The 25,009-nt window shown below is 44.8% G+C and overlaps 1 protein-coding gene across 2 annotated transcripts in view; it reads left to right on the top strand.

The window, feature by feature from the left end:
* Positions 1-22,714, top strand: part of POU2F1 (POU class 2 homeobox 1) — a 118,497-nt gene extending 95,783 nt beyond the window's left edge. For both annotated transcript variants that reach the window (XM_069760594.1, XM_069760595.1), the window contains exons 6-16: positions 1,086-1,265; positions 1,369-1,495; positions 1,992-2,086; positions 4,294-4,467; positions 6,737-6,878; positions 7,483-7,628; positions 7,894-8,073; positions 11,726-11,834; positions 13,211-13,556; positions 14,447-14,535; positions 22,180-22,714. In XM_069760594.1, coding sequence (XP_069616695.1) covers positions 1,086-1,265; positions 1,369-1,495; positions 1,992-2,086; positions 4,294-4,467; positions 6,737-6,878; positions 7,483-7,628; positions 7,894-8,073; positions 11,726-11,834; positions 13,211-13,556; positions 14,447-14,535; positions 22,180-22,484 — 1,893 coding nt within the window. In that variant the 3' untranslated portion in view covers positions 22,485-22,714. The remainder of the gene's footprint in view (positions 1-1,085; positions 1,266-1,368; positions 1,496-1,991; positions 2,087-4,293; positions 4,468-6,736; positions 6,879-7,482; positions 7,629-7,893; positions 8,074-11,725; positions 11,835-13,210; positions 13,557-14,446; positions 14,536-22,179) is intronic.
* The last annotated feature ends 2,295 nt before the right edge of the window (positions 22,715-25,009 follow it).

Below are 25,009 nucleotides of genomic sequence, written 5' to 3'. Positions count from 1 at the left end.
ACCCTCGTGATCAGTGCAGGTCCCAGAAGCGAGCAATTCTTCTTTAAGACAAATGCAAACGTCCCTTTAAAAGGGTTTATCCACTTAGAATGATTCCTTTTTCCACCTAAATGAGCTGAACACTGGCCGTCCTTATAGCTGGGAGCCAAAATTGATCAACTGCAATCGTCAAGAAAGGCGGAAAGCAAGCGTCTAATTTTCCTGCAGCTCCCCCACAGGAGAAGAGAAGTATTACATGGTGAGATTTGGGTCCTCCAAAAGGAGGCAGACTCTTGTCGTTAACCTCTACTTCTGGGGCGGCTGGTGCTCCACAAGCTGTTTGTTTTTAGGGACCCAGGAGCCAATGCAGTCTCCCCGTATAGACCAGTGCCCCCTGACCTCCGGCTGTTGACGGTCACAGGTCGGGGGGGTTTGCTGACAGCTGGTTGTCCCCAGTATATCTAGAATTAAAGCCATGTCTCCGGCTGCATGTGAAGGGATCTGTCGCCGCTGTGACTTCTCGTTGCATTTGGGGTTTTTATTAGGCGGTGTCGGTGTGTTAGCAGAGCCGCCGTCTGCACACGTGATTAGAATGGCTGAGCAGGCGTAGAGGCGCTGAAAATGAATCGGGGGTTTGGCTTCAGCTCCCAAAAAAAACCAATTAGCTTTGGAAGTGGCACAAGGTCAGTGATACGTGACGCCTACTGTTGCGCCGCCTGAACCGTCCCTTCTCCGGCACGCCATTTCCGGAGGTCTGGGCCGCTCCTGCACCGCAGGGGATGTAGTTGGTTTTTGTGCTCTCCTTTCTGTGAGTGAATGGATCCGGTCCAGCTGACACCTGGTGGTGTAGGAGTGTTCACACCGGGCCGGATGCAGCGGGTGCATCGGGAGGATATCGGCCACGTGTTCCCGCACCAGGGCCGCGCTGCTTCTGTTACCCTGCAACTGCAGAGTCCACGCTTTGTTAAACAGAAGAAGTTCTGAGCGTGACCAGAATCGCTGTCCCATGTGGGTGGTGTACCCTAAGAGTGCTCTTTTTACTACTTGCTCGCCGTTATTGCACGCCATCTTGCTATATTCACATCCTTTCTCCTCTTTGTTTGCAGTTAACACTGACGCCGACCCAGCAACAGTTGCTCCTACAACAGGCGCAGGCACAGCTGCTGGCAGCCGCCGTACAGCACTCCGCAAGCCAGCAGCATAGCGCCGCCGGCGCCACCATCTCCGCCTCTGCTGCTACTCCAGTGACACAGATCCCCTTCCCCCAGTCACTACAGATTGCACCGGTCAGTTCCCCACATCGCTCCACCCGTCGTCTGTATACACATTTTACAATCTTGCAGGTGAAACGCGTCTGATTATTTATTTATTTTTTTTATATTTTTTCAGGATCTGCAACAGTTGCAGCAACTTCAGCATCAAAATCTTAACCTGCAGCAATTTGTCTTGGTGCATCCGACGACCAACCTGCCGCCAGCGCAATTCATCATCTCACAGACGCCGCAGGGGCAACAAGGTAACCGAGGCCATCTCCCCTGGGTCAGGCTCGCGCTCTGTCCACCAGATTCTGCCCCCTCGCTGTTAGCGCTCAGGATGCAGCACGTTGTGTCCGGCTGGATCGGGGTCTCGGCGGTAGGAGTCCTCCTTTGTGCACATGTTGGCTTCACCGCACCCTGATCATCTTGCACGATGAGACTTTCCTGCACCCTGGGTGGTACTGAGGGCATCGTGGACACTATGCGGGTGCACGGTATCCGAACCCCCCCACGCCAGTGCACAGGAACATTTCTCCAGGTCAGACAGAAGATCGGAAATGTATTTGAGCTAATTACGTGCAGAACAAGACGTCACCCCGGACTCGGACGGCTCGGGAAGAGAGGCCCTTTAAGTGCCGTACAGCCGTCTCCGGATCCTGACGCGTTTCAGGGACCATGTTCTGGTGACGCGAGAACCTGAGCGCCTGATCCTCCTCCTCCGCTGGGCGTCTCACCGATTCTCTTCTCTTTCCCCAGGCCTCCTGCAGGCACAGAATCTCCTAACACAGCTACCTCAGCAAAGCCAAGCCAACCTCCTGCAGTCTCAACCAAGCATCACCCTCACCTCACAGGTCAGACCCCGCACCCCTCTCCTTGCCTCTGCACCCACCAGTGCCAGTACATAGAGGTGTAATCCTGCAGCGCCAGTACGTAGGGGTGTAATCCTGCAGTGCCAGTGCTTAGGGGTGTAATCCTGCAGCGCCAGTACATAGGGGTGTAATCCTGCAGCGCCAGTACGTAGGGGTGTAATCCTGCAGCGCCAGTACATAGAGCTGTATTCCTGCATTGCCAGTACATAGGGGTGTATTCCTGCAGCGCCAGTACATAGGGGTGTAATCCTGCAGCGCCAGTACATAGAGGTGTATTCCTGCAACGCCAGTACATAGGGGTGTAATCCTGCAGCGCCAGTATGTAGGGGTGTAATCCTGCAGCGCCAGTATGTAGGGGTGTAATCCTGCAGCGCCAGTATGTAGGGGTGTAATCCTGCAGCGCCAGTACATAGAGGTGTATTCCTGCAGCGCCAGTACATAGGGGTGTAATCCTGCAGCACCAGTACATAGGGGTGTAATCCTGCAGCGCCAGTACATAGGGGTGTAATCCTGCAGCGCCAGTATGTAGGGGTGTAATCCTGCAGCGCCAGTATATAGGGGTGTAATCCTGCAGCGCCAGTACATAGAGGTGTATTCCTGCAGCGCCAGTACATAGGGGTGTATTCCTGCAGCGCCAGTACATAGGGGTGTAATCCTGTAGCGCCAGTACATAGGGGTGTAATCCTGTAGCGCCAGTACATAGAGGTGTATTCCTGCACCGCCAGTACATAGGGGTGTAATCCTGCAGCACCAGTACATAGAGGTGTATTCCTGCACCGCCAGTACATAGGGGTGTAATCCTGTAGCGCCAGTACGTAGGGGTGTAATCCTGTAGCGCCAGTACGTAGGGGTGTAATCCTGTAGCGCCAGTACGTAGGGGTGTATTCCTGCACCGCCAGTACGTAGGGGTGCAATCCTGCAGCGCCAGTACGTAGGGCACAAAAGCGCACAGAGAGGTAAAAAAATACTCTGTTGTAAAAAAGTCACAGTAAATAAGCAAGTGCTAGTCAAAAAATGAAAAAATACAGGGTATTTAGTAAATACGTTTTTTTGCAAAAAAAGTGTGTTAAGCTGCTCCACCAATCGCCAAGGTATACCCATAATAGAGCAGTCCTGTCTAATGTATATAATCCCTATCTGATGTATTTAAAAACCTGATCATCTGTATAGTACCTGTATGAACAGGGCTCAGAGAGAAAATATACACGTAGAACATGCGAGATGGAACAGCTACAATGCAAATGACCCACAATGCAAAACGTTAATACGTTTTGTCTCTGAGCCCTGTTCATACAGGTACTATACAGATGATCAGGTTTTTAAATACATCAGATAGGGATTATATACATTAGACAGGACTGCTCTATTATGGGTATACCTTGGCGATTGGTGGAGCAGCTTAACACACTTTTTTTTGCAAAAAAACGTATTTACTAAATACCCTGTATTTTTTCATTTTTTGACTAGCACTTGCGTATTTACTGTGACTTTTTTACAACATAGTATTTTTTTTTTACCTCTGTGCACTTTTGTGTCTTTAAGTTCTTTGGTGGTGTGAACAGGTTTCTACAGACTTGTTTGCTATGCAGGTGGCCCATGTGTTTTTTGCCAGTACGTAGGGGTGTAATTCTGCAGCGCCAGTACGTAGGGGTGTAATCCTGCAGCGCCAGTACGTAGGGGTGTAATCCTGCAGCGCCAGTACGTAGGGGTGTAATCCTGCAGTGCCAGTACGTAGGGGTGTAATCCTGCAGCACCAGTATGTCGGGGTCTAATCCTGCAGCGGCAGTACGTAGGGGTGTAATCCTGCAGCGCCAGTACGTAGGGGTGTAATCCTGCAGCACCAGTATGTCGGGTTCTAATCCTGCAGCGGCAGTACGTAGGGGTGTAATCCTGCAGCGCCAGTACGTAGGGGTGCAATCCTGCAGCGCCAGTACGTAGGGGTGCAATCCTGCAGCGCCGCTACAACGTGAGCCTACAAAAGTTCACTCACGCGTTTTACGACCAATATGGGGCCGTTATAGCGCTCCGCAGTGATTGAGGCAGGTTACCAGTTCTGGAGGCTGCAGAATCTGAGCGTTACTGCCCCATATTGGTCGTAAAACGCGTGAATGCAATACCAGACCTGGACAGATGTGGCGCTGTTTCAGCACACCCTTGATTTTTGGGGCTACCCCTTTATTTTTTCACAGCCAGCAACCCCCACCCGCACAATAGCTGCGACCCCTGTACAACATCTTCCACAGAGCCAGACAACACCAAAGCGAATCGACACTCCGAGCCTGGAGGAACCCAGCGACCTGGAGGAGCTCGAACAGTTTGCAAAGACTTTTAAACAAAGACGCATCAAACTCGGATTCACTCAGGTAAAAGCAAAGTGGGGGGCAGGGGGTGCAGTGACCCTCATCCCAGCGGGACACCCACTTAACACCTCCATCTAGGGAGGCGTCCCTTAATAAACAGGTAGCTTCCTCCTAAACCTACAGTTTAAAAGCCTCGGTGTTTTTCTCAGCAGGCCCCTGCTCTTACTCCTCACCCCGCACACTTTCCTGCTCGCTAATGTAGAATTTCAGGCTTAAAGGTTAATACTCCTAAATGCTGCTGGCGAGCACGTAACCTTTACAAGTCTTAATTACGCTCTTTAAGTGTAGCAAACGGCTTCACCACCCTGAAATCACACAAAGGGGTATTAAGTGCCCCCGTCCGTGTACACAGCAGGTGAACCGGGCACAGGATGGTTTTTGGGAGTCATGTGGCTCCACCAAGCGCTTCACATATTTTGCATACGTGCATAAAACCAATGCGTGATTGCAAGAGCTTCTGTAAGATGGGACAGGTTTATTTTTGCACTTACAGCGGCATGTAAAAGTGTGTGCACCCCTGGTCAAAATTGCTGTTACTGTGAACAGATAAGCAAGTTGAAGAAGAATGATCTCTATAGGGTCTAAAGAAAAATGTATTATAGGCAAAAAAAAAAAGTCATTCTTTAAATTTTAAAAATTACAAAAAAGGAAAATGGGTCAATTTGAAAGTTTGTGCACCCTGCATGGTTAGTAACTAAATAACACCTCTGTTACAAGTGTCACAGCTTGTAAACACTTTCTGTAGCCAGACAAGAGTCTTTCAATTCTTGTTTGAGGGATTGTCCTCCATTCTGTGAGATTCCTGGGTCGTTTTGCTTCCTCTGCTATTTTGAGGTCTTGTCACAGATATTCAATGATGCGCAGATCAGGGGACTGTGAGGGCCATTGTAAAACCTTCAGCTTGCGCCTTTTGAGGTCGTCTGTTGTGGATTTTGCTGTGTGTTTAGGATCATTATCCATTTGCAGAAGCCATCCTCTTCCTCTCTTCACTTTTCATCTTCAGCTTTTTTACCGATGGTTTTATGTTTGCATCAAGAATTTGTTGAAATTTCATTGAATCTATTCTTCCCTCTACCCGTGAAATGTTCCCCGTGCCATTTGATGCACCACAACCCCAAAGCATGATAGATCCACCCCCATGCTTAATGGTCGGCGAGACGTTCTTTTCCTGAAATTCTGTGCCCTTTTACACCACACATACCTTTTATCATTGGGACCAGAGTTCTATTTTAACCTAATCGGTCCACAGGACTTGTTTCCTAAATGCATCAGGCTTGTTTAGATCTTCTTTTGCATACTTCTGACGCTGTATTTTATGGTGAGGATCCGTTTTTTTTTCTTTTTCATAGACTTGTATTTGCGACGGATGGCCTCGTTTTTTGCCGGATCCGTTGAAAATTGTTTATCCAGCAGTCCAAGAAAATAAACATAGTAACCTTTTTTTTGTGTGTGTCCGTCGAAAAACGGACAGCGACGGATCCGTTGCCATCCTTCGTTTGCTAGAATGGAAGCCTATGGGTGCCGGATCCGTCAAGTGACGGAATCCAGCGAGAGATTCCGTTTGTTTTTTTAACTGAGCATGCCCCGTTTTTTTGTTTGTTTGTTTTTTTGTTGTTTTTTTTAAGGATCCAATTAGCTAGTAGGATCGGCGAAAATAGGGATCCGTCGAAAAAAAAGAAAGGGGCCTAACAGGCTAATAACTGTGACCAGGGTTTCAGACCTTATCTGAGCGCACACATCTCAAAGGGTGCCCAAACTTTTTTATCGGCCCACTTTCCATTTTGTAATTATTAAAATGTAAACTATGACAATTTTTTTATTTTTTTTTCCCCCTAAAATGCAAAGGAAATGTGTCATCTGTAACTTTAGGCCTTTCAGAGATCATTTCTTCTTGCTTAACTGTTCACAATAACAGTCATTTTGATCAGAGGTGCAAAATAAAATGTGTAATCCTGCACTTTTCACACCGGCCACTAGGGGCAGTTTTAGACTCTTACTTCCAGTCCTTTACGGTAGAGTTTCCAGCAGTTTCCTTATCATCAGAGTCAGGGTCGCATTTCCAGATAACGCCTCCGCTGATGACTAAGGACCTGAATGGACGACTTCATAGGGATCTGTTTAGGCCCTGTTCATACTGCAGTATTTGCTGCATTTTTTTGTGAAGGCCTTTTTTTTCTGCTGTACAAGGAGTATAAATTGCACGGCGCGGTTGTAGATGTCGCCGTGTGGACACATCCGAGCACTCGCCACTCTTTCTTTCTTTCTTTTGCAGGGTGATGTGGGGCTTGCTATGGGCAAACTCTATGGAAATGACTTTAGCCAAACTACTATTTCTCGCTTCGAAGCCTTGAACCTCAGCTTTAAAAACATGTGCAAATTAAAGCCTCTCCTGGAGAAGTGGCTGAACGACGCAGGTGAGCATGTGACAGCGGCTGTAAAGTTCCCAGCCTCCTCTGCTTAGATCTCCCAAGTCATTATCTGCAGACCACATGGGGATATGATGACCACAGCGGATGTCGGACTGACCCGTTCATAGCATGTCCGGCCCTTGCATACAATTCTGCTTGCTGTGCACCGTATAATACCCCCCCCCCCCCCACCTACACATAATGATCAACTTTCTGGCTGCCTGCGGCTGCCACTAGAGGGAGCTCACTGCATCCTCCCTGCACGTACAATTCCATATTAGTGCAGTGAGCTCCCCCTAGTGGTGGCTGCAGGAAACACTTCTTTATTTATTTTTTATTTTTTTCATTTAAAGGGGCTGTCCTCTCTGAATCAATAAGTCTATGTGACTGAACACTTATCGATTTGGACCGGACAACCCCTTTAAAGGATCATATGAAGTTTCATAAGTTATAACTTACTAGATGTCCGTTTTCAGTTGTGAGAATATGTATTTGTGCAGAAGATTTGGAACTTTTCGTACAAGGTTATAATAAGAAAATCGTTCTTTATTAGGGCAGACTTAGAAAAATCATCTTTTTTTCTTTTTCTCACTCTCTCTCATTACCCCAGAGAACATCACAACGGACTCTGCTCTCTCGAGCCCCAACGTCATGAATTCCCCCGGGCATGGGATCGAGGGGCTGAACCGCAGGAGGAAAAAACGCACCAGCATAGAGACCAACATACGCGTGGCCTTAGAGAAGAGTTTCCTGGAGGTCAGTCCTGACTTGTGCTGATTGTCTGGAGGACCGACCACTGGGACCCCCCCACCCACCATTCCCAAAAATGGGGCTCACAGTAGACCCCACCGCTCCATTCATCGTTTATGGGGCGGGCAGAGTATAGCTGGGATGCCACCGCTCCATAGTGGTAGGGAATTTGAGAGCCCCCTTCTCGGGAACATTGGGGGTCTCAGTGGTCGTAGCCCTAGTAGGGAACATGTCTTGTGTCAGTAATTTCTCACTTAGATTTCTAACACAGAACCAAAAGCCTACCTCGGAGGAGATCACCATGATTGCCGACCAGCTGCACATGGAGAAGGAGGTGATCCGTGTTTGGTTCTGTAACCGGCGTCAGAAGGAAAAAAGGATCAACCCTCCGAGCAGCGGCTTATCCAGCAATTCTCCCATCAAAGCAATGTACCCAAGTCCGACTCCTTTGGTAAGGTTTCAGAAAGGCTTAGGTTTTCTTAATATTTTGTAGATATTATGGAGTTGTATTAAAAATCCCCTGCAGAGCAGTGTTCAGCCACTAGAGGGAGCTCAGGAGCACTGTGTAGACTTTTACATAGGGCTCAATGGTCCCTGTATTCAGCAAGCGCCTGAGCTCCCTCTAGTGGTGGCTGCAGGGAAACATAATTTTATGATTTACTTTTGTGGTGCGTTTGGAGCTCTGTACCATGATCCAGATGTTTGGGGTCTATTTGGATGCTGTTGAGTTACCAATGGCCTCCATACCACTATTATGGTGTCCCTGGGAAGCCAAGTCATAGGCAGAGCTTATTCTCCCAAGGAGGGTGCTAAAAAATATATATTTTTTAGCTAAATGTTTTACTTTATTAAAAGGCAGATATTTAAAAAAATAATAATAAAATTAATAATAATAATCTATGTGTGTGTGTATATATATGCACGCACGCACGCACGCACACACACACGATGGTGGCCCGATTCTAACGCATCGGGTATTCTAGAATATGCATGTCCACATAGTATATTGCCCAGTCACGTAGTATATTGCCCAGTCACGTAGTATATTGCCCAGCTACATAGTATATTGCCCAGCCACGTAGTATATTGCCCAGCCACGTAGTATATTGCCCACTCATGTAGTATATTGCCCAGCTACATAGTATATTGCCCAGTCACGTAGTATATTGCCCAGCCACATAGTATATTGCCCAGCTACATAGTATATTGCCCAGCCACGTAGTATATTGCCCAGCCACGTAGTATATTGCCCACTCACGTAGTATATTGCCCAGCTACATAGTATATTGCCCAGTCACGTAGTATATTGCCCACTCATGTAGTATATTGCCCAGCTACATAGTATATTGCCCAGTCACGTAGTATATTGCCCACTCATGTAGTATATTGCCCAGCTACATAGTATATTGCCCAGCCACGTAGTATATTGCCCAGCCACGTAGTATATTGCCCACTCACGTAGTATATTGCCCAGCTACATAGTATATTGCCCAGTCACGTAGTATATTGCCCAGCCACATAGTATATTGCCCAGCTACGTAGTATATTGCCCAGTCACGTAGTATATTGCCCAGCTACATAGTATATTGCCCAGTCACGTAGTATATTGCCCAGCCACATAGTATATTGCCCAGCTACGTAGTATATTGCCCAGTCACGGAGTATATTGCCCAGCCACGTAGTATATTGCCCAGCTACGTAGTATATTGCCCAGTCACGGAGTATATTGCCCAGCCACGTAGTATATTGCCCAGTCACGTAGTATATTGCCCAGCCACGTAGTATATTGCCCAGTCACGGAGTATATTGCCCAGTCACGTAGTATATTGCCCAGCCACGTAGTATATTGCCCAGCGACGTAGTATATTGCCCAGCGACGTAGTATATTGCCCAGCCACGTAGTATATTGCCCAGTGACGTAGTATATTGCTCAGTGACGTAGTATATTGCCCAGTCACGTAGTATATTGCCCAGTCACGTAGTATATTGCCCAGCCACGTAGTATATTGCCCAGCCACGTAGTATATTGCCCAGTCACGTAGTATATTGCCCAGTCACGTAGTATATTGCCCAGCCACGTAGTATATTGCCCAGCGACGTAGTATATTGCCCAGCCACGTAGTATATTGCCCAGTCACGTAGTATATTGCCCAGTCACGTAGTATATTGCCCAGCCACGTAGTATATTGCCCAGCCACGTAGTATATTGCCCAGCGACGTAGTATATTGCCCAGCGACGTAGTATATTGCCCAGCCACGTAGTATATTGCCCAGTGACGTAGTATATTGCTCAGTGACGTAGTATATTGCCCAGTCACGTAGTATATTGCCCAGTCACGTAGTATATTGCCCAGCCACGTAGTATATTGCCCAGCCACGTAGTATATTGCCCAGTCACGTAGTATATTGCCCAGCCACGTAGTATATTGCCCAGCCACGTAGTATATTGCCCAGTCACGTAGTATATTGCCCAGTCATGTATGTCACAGGTTAAAAAATAAACAAACATACTCACCTTCTGATCCGAGGGCCCCTTGTAGTTCTGTCACCGCGTGGCAGCTTCCGGTCCCAGGGTGTGATGACGTCGCAGTCACATGATCGTGATGTCATGGCAGGTCCTTGTCGCATACCATCCTTGCCACCGGAACCTGCCGCTTGCATGGAGCGGTCACCGGAGTGTCGCTAGGAGCGTGAAAGGCGCCGGAAGGTGAGTATATGTTGATTTTTTATTTTTTTAATTATTTTTAACATTAGATCTTTTTACTATTGATGCCGCATAGGCAGCATCAATAGTAAAAGGTTGGTTACACAGGGTTAATAGCGGCAGTAACGGAGTGAGTTACCCGCGGCATAACGCGGTCCGTTACCGCCGGCATTAACCCTGTGTTAGCGGTGGCTGGAGGGGAGTATGTGGGCGCCGGGCACTGACTGCGGGGAGGAAGGAGCGGCCATTTTCTTCCGGACTGTGCCCGTCGCTGATTGGTCATGGCTGTTTTGCCGCGACCAATCAGCGACTTGGATTCAATGACAGACAGAGGCCGCAACCAATGAATATCCGTGACAGACAGAAAGATGGAAGTGACCCTTACACAATTATATAGTGTGTGTGTGTATATATATATATATATATATATATGTATTAGAACAGCATCATATTACCACATTTGTAGTGCAAAGCTCTCCAAACCAATATTCCAATGGCTCCAACAATAAGAAAAAAAGGAAAACCGCACACAAAAAAAAAATAGAAAAAGTGGGCTTTTAGTGCCTGAACGGCGTGGCGACGTTTCGGATTTCCAATCCTTTTTCATATATATATGTGTGTGTGTAATATTTGTAAGAGAAACGTTTTGCTCAAAGGTTTTTTTTTTTTTTTGCTTTTTGTCACAATCAAACCCCCGCACCCCTTAAGAAAAATGTAATGGCTCTTGGGAAAATAAAAAATGGGACCCGTCTCTAAGGGCTGAAGATGATTTCTGCCTTTGCATTATATGTTGTGGGAGAGAATTTTTCGCATGCGGCACCTAGACTGTGCTGCCTATTGAAGTGGCTTTTTTTTAATCTTCCCCTGTGACCATCATTTTACCCGTCGCCCGCTGTCAGTCATACGTCTCTCCTTAAAGCGACAGCAGCCGGGGTCAGGTGTAAAGCAGTGAATTGTACAGAATGATTTATCCGCGGCTTATAAATACCCGTGCGTTTCACTGCTCTGCTCTCCCTGCTTATTCGGGGTAATTGAGCGGCAGCGAGCAGGTGGCGGCTGTCAGTGATTAACTGTGCGCGACGCCGCACGTCTCACCTGACTGCTCTGACCGTAACGCGGCCTAATGGTGGCGCTGCTGGTTTTAGGTCAGGTGTGCGTCCTCTGCACGTCCATTACATCTGCACATCTGCTCCATCATTTCTTCTACTCCTGCAGTTCTCTATACAGTCCTCAGGTATCTCCAGGTCGCCTGTGCACAATATGGTGGCGATATAGCATTAATAGCATTACCAGTGTTTTTTTATTGTTTTTTTTTTTAGTTAATAAATCAGATGACAAAGATTCAATTGTGTTTTTATTAATCTGTGTCCTGAGCGCTGACATTTCTGTGCTTCTCTAGGTGGCCTCTACACCGAGCCTTGTGACGAGCAGCGCAGCGACCACGCTAACTGTAAACCCTGTGCTGCCATTAACCAGTGCCGCCGCCGTGACCAGCTACTCCACCACAGGTGAGCGCATATATCACCTTATATATCATTTATAAACCTAGATCATCCTGTACTGATCCTGAGCTACGTCATGGATTATACCCCAGAGCTGCACTCACTATTCTGCTGGTGCAGTCACTGTGTACACACATTACATTACTGATCCTGAGTTACCTCCTGTATTATACCCCAGAGCTGCACTCACTATTCTGCTGGTGCAGTCACTGTGTACATACATTACATTACTGATCCTGAGTTACCTCCTGTATTATACTCCAGAGCTGCACTCACTATTCTGCTGGTGCAGTCACTGTGTACATACATTACATTACTGATCCTGAGTTACCTCCTGTATTATACCCCAGAGCTGCACTCACTATTCTGCTGGTGCAGTCACTGTGTACATACATTACATTACTGATCCTGAGTTACCTCCTGTATTATACCCCAGAGCTGCACTCACTATTCTGCTGGTGCAGTCACTGTGTACATACATTACATTACTGATCCTGAGTTACCTCCTGTATTATACTCCAGAGCTGCACTCACTATTCTGCTGGTGCAGTCACTGTGTACATACATTACATTACTGATCCTGAGTTACCTCCTGTATTATACTCCAGAGCTGCACTCACTATTCTGCTGGTGCAGTCACTGTGTACATACATTACATTACTGAACCTGAGTTACCTCCTGTATTATACTCCAGAGCTGCACTCACTATTCTGCTGGTGCAGTCACTGTGTACATACATTACATTACTGATCCTGAGTTACCTCCTGTATTATACTCCAGAGCTGCACTCACTATTCTGCTGGTGCAGTCACTGTGTACATACATTACATTACTGATCCTGAGTTACCTCCTCTATTATAATACAGAGCTGCACTCACTATTCTGCTGGTGCAGTCACTGTGTACATACATTACATTACTGATCCTGAGTTACCTCCTGTATTATACTCCAGAGCTGCACTCACTATTCTGCTGGTGCAGTCACTGTGTACATACATTACATTACTGATCCTGAGTTACCTCCTGTATTATACTCCAGAGCTGCACTCACTATTCTGCTGGTGCAGTCACTGTGTACATACATTACATTACTGATCCTGAGTTACCTCCTGTATTATACTCCAGAGCTGCACTCACTATTCTGCTGGTGCAGTCACTGTGTACATACATTACATTACTGATCCTGAGTTACCTCCTGTATTATACTCCAGAGCTGCGCTCACTATTCTGCTGGTACAGTCATTGTGTACATACATTACATTACTGATCCTGAGTTACCTCCTGTATTATACTCCAGAGCTGCGCTCACTATTCTGCTGGTGCAGTCACTGTGTACATTGGTTTCTGTGTTTCCTGATACATTTGTTTTCTCACTTTCTCCAGGCACCACCGGAGCCCCCACCGCAAACACGGCCACCGTGATATCTACTGCTCCCCCCGTCTGCTCTGTCCTGACGTCTCCGTCTCTCAGTCCTTCCCCGTCTGCTCCTGCTGGTGCTACAGAGTCGTCCAGCGCAAGTGAAACCGGTACGACCCACACCACGTCCACCCCATTGACCTCGGCATTGAGTTCTGGCCCAGTGGTGGTGACGACGTCCGGACTGCACACCGCAGCCGCCACAGCACTACAAGGAGCAGCACAGCTGCCCGCCAATGCAAGTCTTGCTGCCATGGCGGCCGCGGCTGGGCTCAGCCCTGGCTTGATGGCATCCTCGCAGTTTGCTGCTGGGTAAGGAATATACATATACAGTATATAGTGCTTTATAGCTTCGTTCTTCTCCCTGTACTGTGTACAATGATTGTCTGTGTTCTTGTATAATATAAATATTTCTCACCTTATATTTTATTCTGGATATGTTGTCATTCACTGATGATCCACTACATTGAGTTTTCATCTTACTAATGTATTCTGTAATTGTTTTTTTATAATCATTGGAAAAAAATCAATACATATAGTCAGTTTTTATTTTATAGCATTGTATTGAATTTTTTTTTTTTTATTGAAAGGTGTTTTGTTTGTTTTTTTTGTTTTTAATCAAATTGAAGGGATTATCTCATTAGGAAAGAACCTATCGTGTATATCAGGCTTTTATGTTTTTCATATTTAGTATGGAACACAATAGGTGATATCACAGCTCACCTCCTCCTCCGGTATAATGACTGATAACACCTCTATATACAGTAGATAACACAGGATCCACCATTTACAGTGAATTGGCACAGCTCACCTCCTCCTCCTTCCTTCACAATGAACTCACATGTGTTTCACTCCCAGGTTTCCCCTGTTTTCCCCTTTCACATCACCAAATAAACCTTTTATGACGTTAGTGATTACGCTGCTTAGTTACGCGCTTACTGTATACCATCGGCCTCTGTATCTGTGGATCCGTTCTCTGCCACTTTCACTCCCGTATGTAACTTTTGCTCAGACAATGGGCCTCGGTGAGTGTGACCCCGGGGCGACGTCCTGTCTGAACATACGGCATCTGCTCGCTGCCGCACGTATGACGCGTGCACTACATGCCGTGACACGCTCCCTTTGTGCCGGGATCGGGGGGGTTTGCATTGTTCACCACATTATTCATAAATAAAGGAGGTTTTGTGTCTTTTTGTTCACAGAGGCGCCTTATTCAGTCTCAATCCGGGGACGCTGGGCAGCGCGATCAGCCCGGCTCTGCTGAGTAACAGCACGCTGGCAACAATACAAGGTCAGTCGGGCAACGCTTATCTTTTCATCCTGAAGATGTTTCTGTATGGACGTCCATGAATACCCGGGATTAGGCACCAGTGTACTGATCATAATGGAGCTTTATTGTATCTATATGTCCTGTTAGTGCAGATCTGAGTAATTGGGAAGGTCACCCGAACAAGACCTTTCAGTCTGTGCATATCCTTTGTCAGAACAGAACTATTGCAGAAATGATAGGTTGCTATGGATACACTGCCTGGAAGTTCCAACATTCTAATTCCGGTTGTCAGGCAGCATGTCCCTAGCAACGAGTGCAAATGTTAATTCAAGCAGCGTCGCCCCTATGAGCTTCATGTTGAGAAAATATATATATATATATATATATATATATATATATATATATATATATATATATATATATATATATATATATATATATATATATATATATATATATATATATATATATATATATATATATATATACAGTACAGACCAAAAGTTTGGACACACCTTCTCATTTAAAGAAACTATGAATTAACACATGTGGAATTATATACTTAACAAAAAAGTGAAACATCTGAAAATATGTCTTATTTTCTGGGTTCTTCAAAGTAGCCACCTTTTGCTGTGATGACTGCTTTGCACACTCTTGGCATTCTCTTGATGAGCTCCAAGAGGTAGTCACCGGGAATGGTTTTCACTTCACAGGTGTGCCCTGTCAGGTTTAATAAGTGGGATTTCTTGCCTTATAAATGGGGTTGGGACCATCAGTTGTGTTGTGCAGAAGTCTGGTGGATACACAGCTGATAGTCCTACTGAATAGACTGTTAGAATTTGTATTATGGCAAGAAAAAAGCAGCTAAGTAAAGAAAAACGAGTGGCCATCATTACTTTAAGAAATGAAGGTCAGTCAGTCCAAAAAATTGGGAAAACTTTGAAAGTGTCCCCAATTGCAGTTGCAAAAACCATCAAGCGCTACAAAGAAACTGGCTCACATGAGGACCGCCCCAGGAAAGGAAGACCAAGAGTCACCTCTGCTTCTGAGGATAAGTTTATCCGAGTCACCAGCCTCAGAAATCGCAGGTTAACAGCAGCTCAGATTAGAGACCAGGTCAATGCCACACAGAGTTCAAGCAGCAGACACATCTCTACAACAACTGTTAAGAGGAGACTTTGTGCAGCAGGCCTTCATGGTAAAATAGCTGCTAGGAAACCACTGCTAAGGACAGGCGACAAGCAGAAGAGACTTGTTTGGGCTAAAGAACACAAGGAATGGACATTAGACCAGTGGAAATCTGTGCTTTGGTCTGATGAGTCCAAATGTGAGATCTTTGGTTCCAACTACCGTGTCTTTGTGCGATGCAGAAAAGGTGAACGGATGGACTCTACATGCCTGGTTCCTATCGTGAAGCATGGAGGAGGAGGTGTGATGGTGTGGGGGTGCTATGCTGGTGACACTATTGGGGATTTATTCAATATTGAAGGCATACTGAACCAGCATGGCTACCACAGCATCTTGCAGCGGCATTCTATTCCATCCAGTTTACGTTTAGTTGGACCGTCATTTATTTTTCAACAGGACAGTGACCCCAAACACACTTCCAGGCTGTGTAAGGGCTATTAGACCAAGAAGGAGAGTGATGGGGGGCTACGCCAGATGACCTGGCCTCCACAGTCACCAGACCTGAACCCAATCGAGATGGTTTGGGGTGAGCAGGACCACAGAGTGAAGGCAAAAGGGCCAACAAGTGCTAAGCATCTCTGGGAACTCCTTCAAGATTGTTGGAAGACCATTCCCGGTGACTGCCTCTTGAAGCTCATCAAGAGAATGCCAAGAGTGTGCAAAGCAGTCATCAAAGCAAAAGGTGGCTACTTTGGAGAACCTAGAATATAAGACATATTTTCAGTTGTTTCACACTTTTTTGTTAAGTATATAATTCCACATGTGTTAATTCATAATTTTGATGCCTTCAGTGTGAATGTACAATTTTCATAGTCATGAAAATACAGAAAAATCTTTAAATGAGAAGGTGTGTCCAAACTTTTGGTCTGTACTGTGTATATATATATATATATATATATATATATATATATATATATATATATATATATATATATATATATATATATATATATATATATATATATATATATATATATATATATAATATTCTAATATATATAGCTGTGTGTATGTCCGGGATTGGCATCGGCACCGTCGCCGCTACAGCCACAACATTTTGCACAGTCACACATCTGGACCCCAAGAGCGTCGTAGGCTACGTTGTGAGGCAAAATTTTAACCCCGCGCGTTCCAATTCACCAAACAATTTTTCCCCTATCTACATAATGGGGAAAAAGTGAAAAGAAAAGTGTTGGAGGCAAATTGACAGCTGCCAGATGTGAAACAAGGGGGACTTAAAGAGTGAGAGTGATGGCGCCAAAGAGTATATACCGTACAGTTGCTAAGGTGGGGCCCCGACATGGGATACTCACCACACACGGGGATATGAACACACACACAAAATGCGCCACACACTACCACGTGCTTGAACACATATACCACCCTCAGCACACATTTCACCACACATACACCAACCTCGCCACATAAAAGTCGAAACACAAAAGTCGCCTCACGCAAAACTCGCCTCACGTGCAAAACTCCCCACACGTGCAAAACTCGCCTCATGGAAAACTCGCCACCCGCAAAACTTACACATACTCAAAACGCACCACACATAAAACTCGCCACGCGCAAAACTCGCCATGCGCAAAACTTGCTGCACACAACTTGCTACACTAACCTGTCACATGCAACTCGACACATAAAAAGTTGCTACACACATGTCGTCACACGCAACTCAACACACACAACTTGACACATGAAACTCGCCCTAAAACACACACAAGTCTGGTATTATCCTTTAAAAAATAAAAATCTGATTAATAAGCAGACAAACTACAAGAGCAACAAATGTCCCATATAGAAAATACGGCAGCTGTCAGTCACATGACCTGTCTATTATGTGTATGTGTGAGCTAATATATACTGCCAGGGGGAGGGCTTCCTGTTGGCTGGGGATTTATCAGGCTGCCAATTTAGCTTACAAATACTGAGGTAAAAATACTGACCAAATAACGTGTGAACGCAGTCTAATACAGGAGGAGATGACATACAGATATATACTATATACAGGAGGAGATGACACAGGTATATACTATATACAGGGGAGATGACACACAGATATATACTATATACAGGGGAGATGACACACGGGTATATACTATATACAGGAGGAGATGACATACAGATATATACTATATACAGGAGGAGATGACATACAGATATATTTTATATACTGGAGGAGATGACATACAGATATATACTATATACAGGGGAGATGACATACAGATATATACTATATACAGGAGGAGATGACGCACATGTATATACTATATGCAGGAGAGATGACATACAGGTATATACTATATACAGGGGAGATGACACAGGTATATACTATATACAGGGGAGATGACACACAGATATATACTATATACAGGGGAGATGACACAGGTATATACTATATACAGGGGAGATGACACACAGATATATACTATATACAGGAGGAGATGACACACAGGTATATACTATATACAGGGGAGATGACACACACACATATACTATTATACTATATACAGGGGAGATGACACACGGGTATATACTATATACAGGAGGAGATGATATACAGGTACATACTATATACAGGGTAGATGACACACAGGTATACAGTCATGGCCAAAAGTATTGACACCCCTTCAATTCTGTCAGATAATATTCAGTTTCTTCCTGAAAATGATTGCAAACACAAATTCTTTGTTATTATTATCTTCATTTAATTTGTCTTAAATGAAAAAACACAAAAAGAATTGTCCTAAAGCCAAATTGGATATAATTCCACACCAAACATAAAAAAGAGGGTGGACAAAAGTATTGACACTGTTCGAAAAATCATGTGATGCTTCTCTAATTTGTGTAATTAACAGCGCCTGTAACTTACCTGTGGCCCCTAACAGGTGTTGGCAATAACTAAATCACACTTGCAGCCAGTTGACATGGATTAAAGTTGACTCAACCTCTGTCCTGTGTCCTTGTGTGACCACATTGAGCATGGAGAAAAGAAAGAAGACCAAAGAACTGTCTGAGGACTTGAGAAACCAAATTGTGAGGAAGCATGAGCAATCTCAAGGCTACAAGTCCATCTCCAAAGACCTGAATGTTCCTGTGTCTACCGTGCGCAGTGTCATCAAGAAGTGTAAAGCCCATGGCACTGTGGCTAACCTCCCTAGATATGGACGGAAAAGAAAAATTGACAAGAGATTTCAACGCAAGATTGTGCGGATGTTGGATAAAGAACCTCGACTAACATCCAAACAAGTTCAAGCTGCCCTGCAGTCCGAGGGTACAACAGTGTCAACCCGTACTATCCGTCGGTGTCTGAATGAAAAGGGACTGTATGGTAGGAGACCCAGGAAGACCCCACTTCTTACCCCGAGACATAAAAAAGCCAGGCTGGAGTTTGCCAAAACTTACCTGAAAAAGCCTAAAATGTTTTGGAAGAATGTTCTCTGGTCAGATGAGAAAAAGTAGATCTTTTTGGGCAAAGGCATCAACATAGAGTTTACAGGAGAAAAAAAGAGGCATTCAAAGAAAAGAACACGGTCCCTACAGTCAAACATGGCGGAGGTTCCCTGATGTTTTGGGGTTGCTTTGCTGCCTCTGGCACTGGACTGCTTGACCTTGTGCATGGCATTATGAAGTCTGAAGACTACCAACAAATTCTGCAGCATAATGTAGGGCCCAGTGTGAGAAAGCTGGGTCTCCCTCAGAGGTCATGGGTCTTCCAGCAGGACAATGACCCAAAACACACTTCAAAAAGCACTAGAAAATGGTTTGAGCGAAAGCACTGGAGACTTCTAAGGTGGCAGCAATGAGTCCAGACCTGAATCCCATAGAACACCTGTGGAGAGATCTAAAAATGGCAGTTTGGAGAAGGCGCCTTCAAATATCAGGGACCTGGAGCAGTTTGCCAAAGAAGAATGGTCTAAAATTCCAGCAGAGCATTGTAAGAAACTCATTGATGGTTACCGGAAGCGGTTGGTCGCAGTTATTTTGGCGTAGGCTGTGTTCACACGTTGCGGTTTTTTCGCGGTTTTTCCCGATAAAAACGCTATAAAACCGCAAAAAAAACGCATACAATAAGCATCCCATCATTTAGAATGAATTCCGCATGTTTTGTGCACATGATGCGTTTTTTTCCGCAAAAAAAACGCATACCTCACAAAATCCGGACATGCTCTATCTTTTTGCGGATTTCCCACTCCAAAATGCATTGGGAAGTGTCCGGAAAAAAACACGGTCAAAACCGCGGCAAAAACACGGCAAAACGCATGCGGTTTTCTTGCGGATTTCATGCAGAAAATGTCCGGAATTCTCAGGAATTTTCTGCATGAATTCCTGAACGTGTGCACATAGCCTAAAGGTTGTGCAACCAAGTGTTAGGCTGAAGGTGCCAATACTTTTGTCTGGCCCATTTTTGGAGTTTTGTGAGAAATGATCAATGTTTTGCTTTTTGCTTCATTCTCTTTTGTTTTTTTCATTTAAGACAAATTAAATGAAGATAATAATACCAAAGAATTTGTGTTTGCAATCATTTTCTGGAAGAAAATGAGTATTATCTGACAGAATTGCAGGGGTGTCAATACTTTTGACCATGACTGTATACTATATACAGGAGAAGATGACATACACATACATACTATATACAGAGGAGATGACACACACATATATACTATATACAGGAGGAGATGACACACAGGTATATACTATATACAGGAGAGATGACACAGGTATATACTATATACAGGGGAGATGACACACAGGTATATACTATATACAGGAGAGATGACACAGGTATATACTATATACAGGAGGAGATGACACACAGGTATATACTATATACAGGAGAGATGACACCGGTATATACTATATACAGGAGGAGATGACACACAGGTATATACTATATACAGGGGAGATGACACACAGGTATATACTATATACAGGAGAGATGACACAGGTATATACTATATACAGGAGGAGATGACACACAGGTATATACTATATACAGGAGGAGATGACACACAGGTATATACTATATACAGGAGGAGATGACACACAGGTATATACTATATACAGGAGGAGATGACACACGTATATACTATATACAAGGGAGATGACACACAGGTACATACTGTTTACAGGGGAGATGACACACAGGTACATACTGTTTACAGGGGAGATGACACACAGGTACATACTGTTTACAGGGGAGATGACACACAGGTACATACGGTTTACAGGGGAGATGACACAGGTATATACTATATACAGGAGCAGATGACACACAGGTATATACTATATACAGTAGAGATGACACAGGTATATACTATATATAGGAGGAGATGACACATAGGTATATACAATATACAGGAGGAGATGACATACAGCAGGTATATACTATTTACAGGGGAGATGACATACAGGTATATACTATATACAGGAGATGACATACAGGTGTATACTATATATAAGGGAGATGACAAACATGTAAATACTGAGTGCAAAATGAGAGGAGTGAGGGAAAATAGTGGAGTGATCGGAAAATGACAGATGGGAGGTCGAAATGACAAGTGTTAGGGGGAATGAGAGGAGTGAGGGGGAAATTGAGAGGAGTGAGGGGGAAATTGAGAGGAGTGGGGGGAAAATGAGAGGCGTGACGGGAAAATAAGAGAAGTGAGGTGCTATAACTAACCACAGATATTTACTATGCCCAGGCAATGCCGGGCTCTTCAGCTAAAATATATCTCACACACACACACACACACACACACACACACACACACACACACACACACACACACCACCTCCTGTACAGTAACACCTCTGTATACAGTAGACAACACAGGATCCACCATTCACTATAGCTGATGTCACAGCTCACCTCCTCCTTCTGTACAATGACTGATTAACATCTCTATATACCGTAGATAACACAGGATCCACCATTCACAATAGGGGATGTCACAGCTCACCTCCTCCTTTTTTTCCCCCAGATTAGCGCATGTTGACAAAATGATTCAATACATACGAATGTGCATTGGGTCCAATATCTAAAAAAAAAAAATTTTTCCCCACTGCTGCTTCACCAGTGCTTCCTGGTCTTTGCTTACAAGTGAACAGCATGCGCTCTCTGCTTTTCTCAGCGGGCTGGTGGCCCTCTCTGCTTTTCTCAGCGGGCCGGTGGCGTTCTCAGCGGGCCGGTGGCGCTCTCTGCCTCCCTCGGCGGGCCGGTGGCGCTCTCTGCTTCCCTCAGCGGGCCGGTGGCGCTCTCTGCTTCCCTCAGCGGGCCGGTGGCGCTCTCTGCTTCCCTCAGCGGGCCGGTGGCGCTCTCTGCTTCCCTCAGCGGGCCGGTGGCGCTCTCTGCTTCCCTCAGCGGGCCGGTGGCGCTTTCTGTGTCTCCGGTGAGCTGTTGGCGCTCGCTGATGAGTTGTTTTTGTTATTAGATCTTTACTGAATCACTACTTTGTGTTTTTTCGTCACCAGCTTTGGCATCCGGTGGATCTCTTCCAATAACATCACTGGATGCTTCTGGAAACTTTGTTTTTGCCAACGCAGGAGGAACTCCTAACATTGTGACTGCACCCTTGTTCCTCAACCCTCAGAACCTTTCTCTGCTCACCAGCAGCCCGGTCAGCTTGGTCTCTGCAGCCGCCGGAGGGGCACCGACGCCCATCACAAGCCTTCACGCCGCCACCTCCTCCATCGACTCCATCCAGAACTCTCTCTTCACAGTGGCCACTGCCAGCGGACCAGCTTCCACCACCACATCGGGCTCCAAAGCACAGTGAGCCGAGGCAGAAGGATCACTTTCCACTAGTGATCGACTAACCCATGCAAATTACGGCGTTCTCTCTGACAAGTGCGGGAGCTGCGTACGTGAAACGAAAAGGAGGGGCCGGAAGGAAGATAAAAATATAACGTCAAGAACAAATAACAGATGGACGATTTGCCTAATTTTTTAATAAACACTCTCTTTTCAGGATAACTACTGATCAGAGAACTTTCTAACCAAAAATGTAAAAAAGGAAAAAAAAATCCAAAAAAAATTCACAAACATTTAAAAAAAAAAAAGGAAAAAAAAATAATCACAAAACGTGAAAGGACTACTTCTCATTTCCAGCAGTCTCATGGACAAGTTAAGGTTGGTTGTTTAAAACGGATTCAAAGAAAAAAAAATCCGATATTGGAAGGGGAATTTGCTTTAGTCGGAATCTACTTTTTTTTATTATTTTTTTGTAATTATCATTTTTGTATCGGTCTGTTGTACAGACCTTTATGTCATGCAAGGTGTTTATAGTCATATCGAATTGTTGGGGGTTCCTTTTCGTAACTGGTACAATTTAGGCAGGCCTGTATTACTAATGCTTTTTGTTTATTTAGGTTTTTTTTCCGTTTTTCTTTGTCCCTGATTTTTATGTATGTTTTTTTTTTTTTTTTTTCTCCAGTCCCCTCGGACGTATTGGAATAGTTTTGGTTTGTGTGGGTTACAGCAATACGGACGTGCTTACAGATCTGTGGTAACCAAGCCCGAGACTGTGCAGAGTTAATGGCGAGCGAAAGGCCATCGTTTAATCCGCGCAGATTATAGACGCCGGCGCGGGTTGTTGATTGGGTCGGCAAAAAGATTGGCCGGCTGATATCACCCTAGATATTGGTTTAGATCAGAATGTGACTTAAAGGTGTTGTCTCATCTTTTGTAAATACGAGCTCTTTCCTGTCTATCCAGCCACCTTTAGTGCTGCAGAGACAAAACTGCCTCTGCTTGCATCCTATTCTGAACTGTCAGCGATCAGCAAGCAGGAGGCAGGGGAGAGCTGTGCGCTTCTGAAGATAGAAGATGAGAAAACCCCTATATCGCCACCTTTCCTGCATCTCCTACTGCATAATGCGGCTTATTATTAATCTATTTTTACCAGATATATTTTCAGACTGAGGATATTGAGTTGCCATGTCTGGATATAAATTGTTATAAACTCTTGAGCTGTTACCAAATGAAGGCATTGGAAACCACCGCTGTGCCCGATGTGTGCAAAGCAGAGTCGGAGGGTTGGCAGAAGGATTTTAGTTTTTTTTTCTTCTCGTATTTTACACTACAGAGACTTCACAACCTCGAGGCTCCTTTTTGTTGCAAGGGATGGCGGGAGTTTTATTCCAGGCAGCAGCTGGAGTGACAAAGGTTGCGCGGCTGATTGTGCTCGGCTTTGTTGTTCCGGGAGGGAGTGCACACATCATAAGGGCCTGGTGTCCCGGTGATTGAGCGCGCTCAGTAGAAACGTCAATAAGTTATGATCCGGGGATCAGGTGCTCGCGGCGCGTGAGGGATGAGCGTCTACTGTTGTCTCCGCAGGCCTGGAAGTCGTCCATTCTGATTTTTTTATTTTATTTACTGATCTAAGAAAACCAAAAATTTGAATGAATGATAACGCAGAATGGATCGTCGCCCTGCAGTTCACACTACGCCTTTCGGCGGGGTCGTCTTCTGCCTGAGTTCTAGCCGCGTCATTGTAGACATGTCCCTTCTGTGTGTTGGACATCCCCGGTGCACTAAGTTGTTGGGAAAATCCTGAATAGGGCAGAAAACTTCCCTCAACTCCATTTCTTTATTTTTTTTTATATATGCCTTTATTATGTTGTTTTTGTTTTTTTTTGCTTGTAACTCCTAAAAGTCATTTTTTTCCCCATCTCTAACGTGATAGACTAGTGAACTGCAAGCAGTCAACTAACCCGTTTCATTCAACCTTGTTTGTTTGTGCGTGTGTATATATGTTTTTGTATATATTTTTTTTAAGTTGTTGAATATATATTTTAACCCCTCCAATGCTGAAGAAAAGCCAAGCGCGCCGTCTCGGTGTGTGGCTTTGCCTCTTTTTGCAATAGAGGACGGTTAACCAAGCTTGAACCAAAGTCAATTTCTAGCAAGCTGCTGTACTAATGGACTAGTTTGTGTAAGTGCAGTTCAGAGGCAGTGAGTGACAAGATAGATGCTACTGACAATTTTATTTGTTTTGTTTGGTTATTTTGGTGGGGGGTTTTATTTTATATATAAATGTTGCTGCTTTCTGTAATAATTTTTTTTTGTTCTCTTTCATTTTTGGTATGTTTAGGGCAAACTCTAATTTTATTGGGTTTTTCCATTTGTAAATATCAGAATTTTGTTTGACCACCTCTGTTCCTCCACACTTCCTATCATTTTTGTAATCCCCACTGGTAAAATTGTCTTTTCATTATCTGTGTAGACTTGGTACAACAGATGTAAAAGGAGAAGCTATGATTTTGTGCACTTAACCTTCAAGCATCATCAATGCTTTTTTTT

The sequence above is a fragment of the Ranitomeya imitator genome, chromosome 3, assembly GCF_032444005.1.
Source record: "Ranitomeya imitator isolate aRanImi1 chromosome 3, aRanImi1.pri, whole genome shotgun sequence".
NCBI classification, from domain to species: Eukaryota; Metazoa; Chordata; class Amphibia; order Anura; family Dendrobatidae; genus Ranitomeya; species Ranitomeya imitator.
This window is presented reverse-complemented; position numbering and strand designations above follow the sequence as displayed.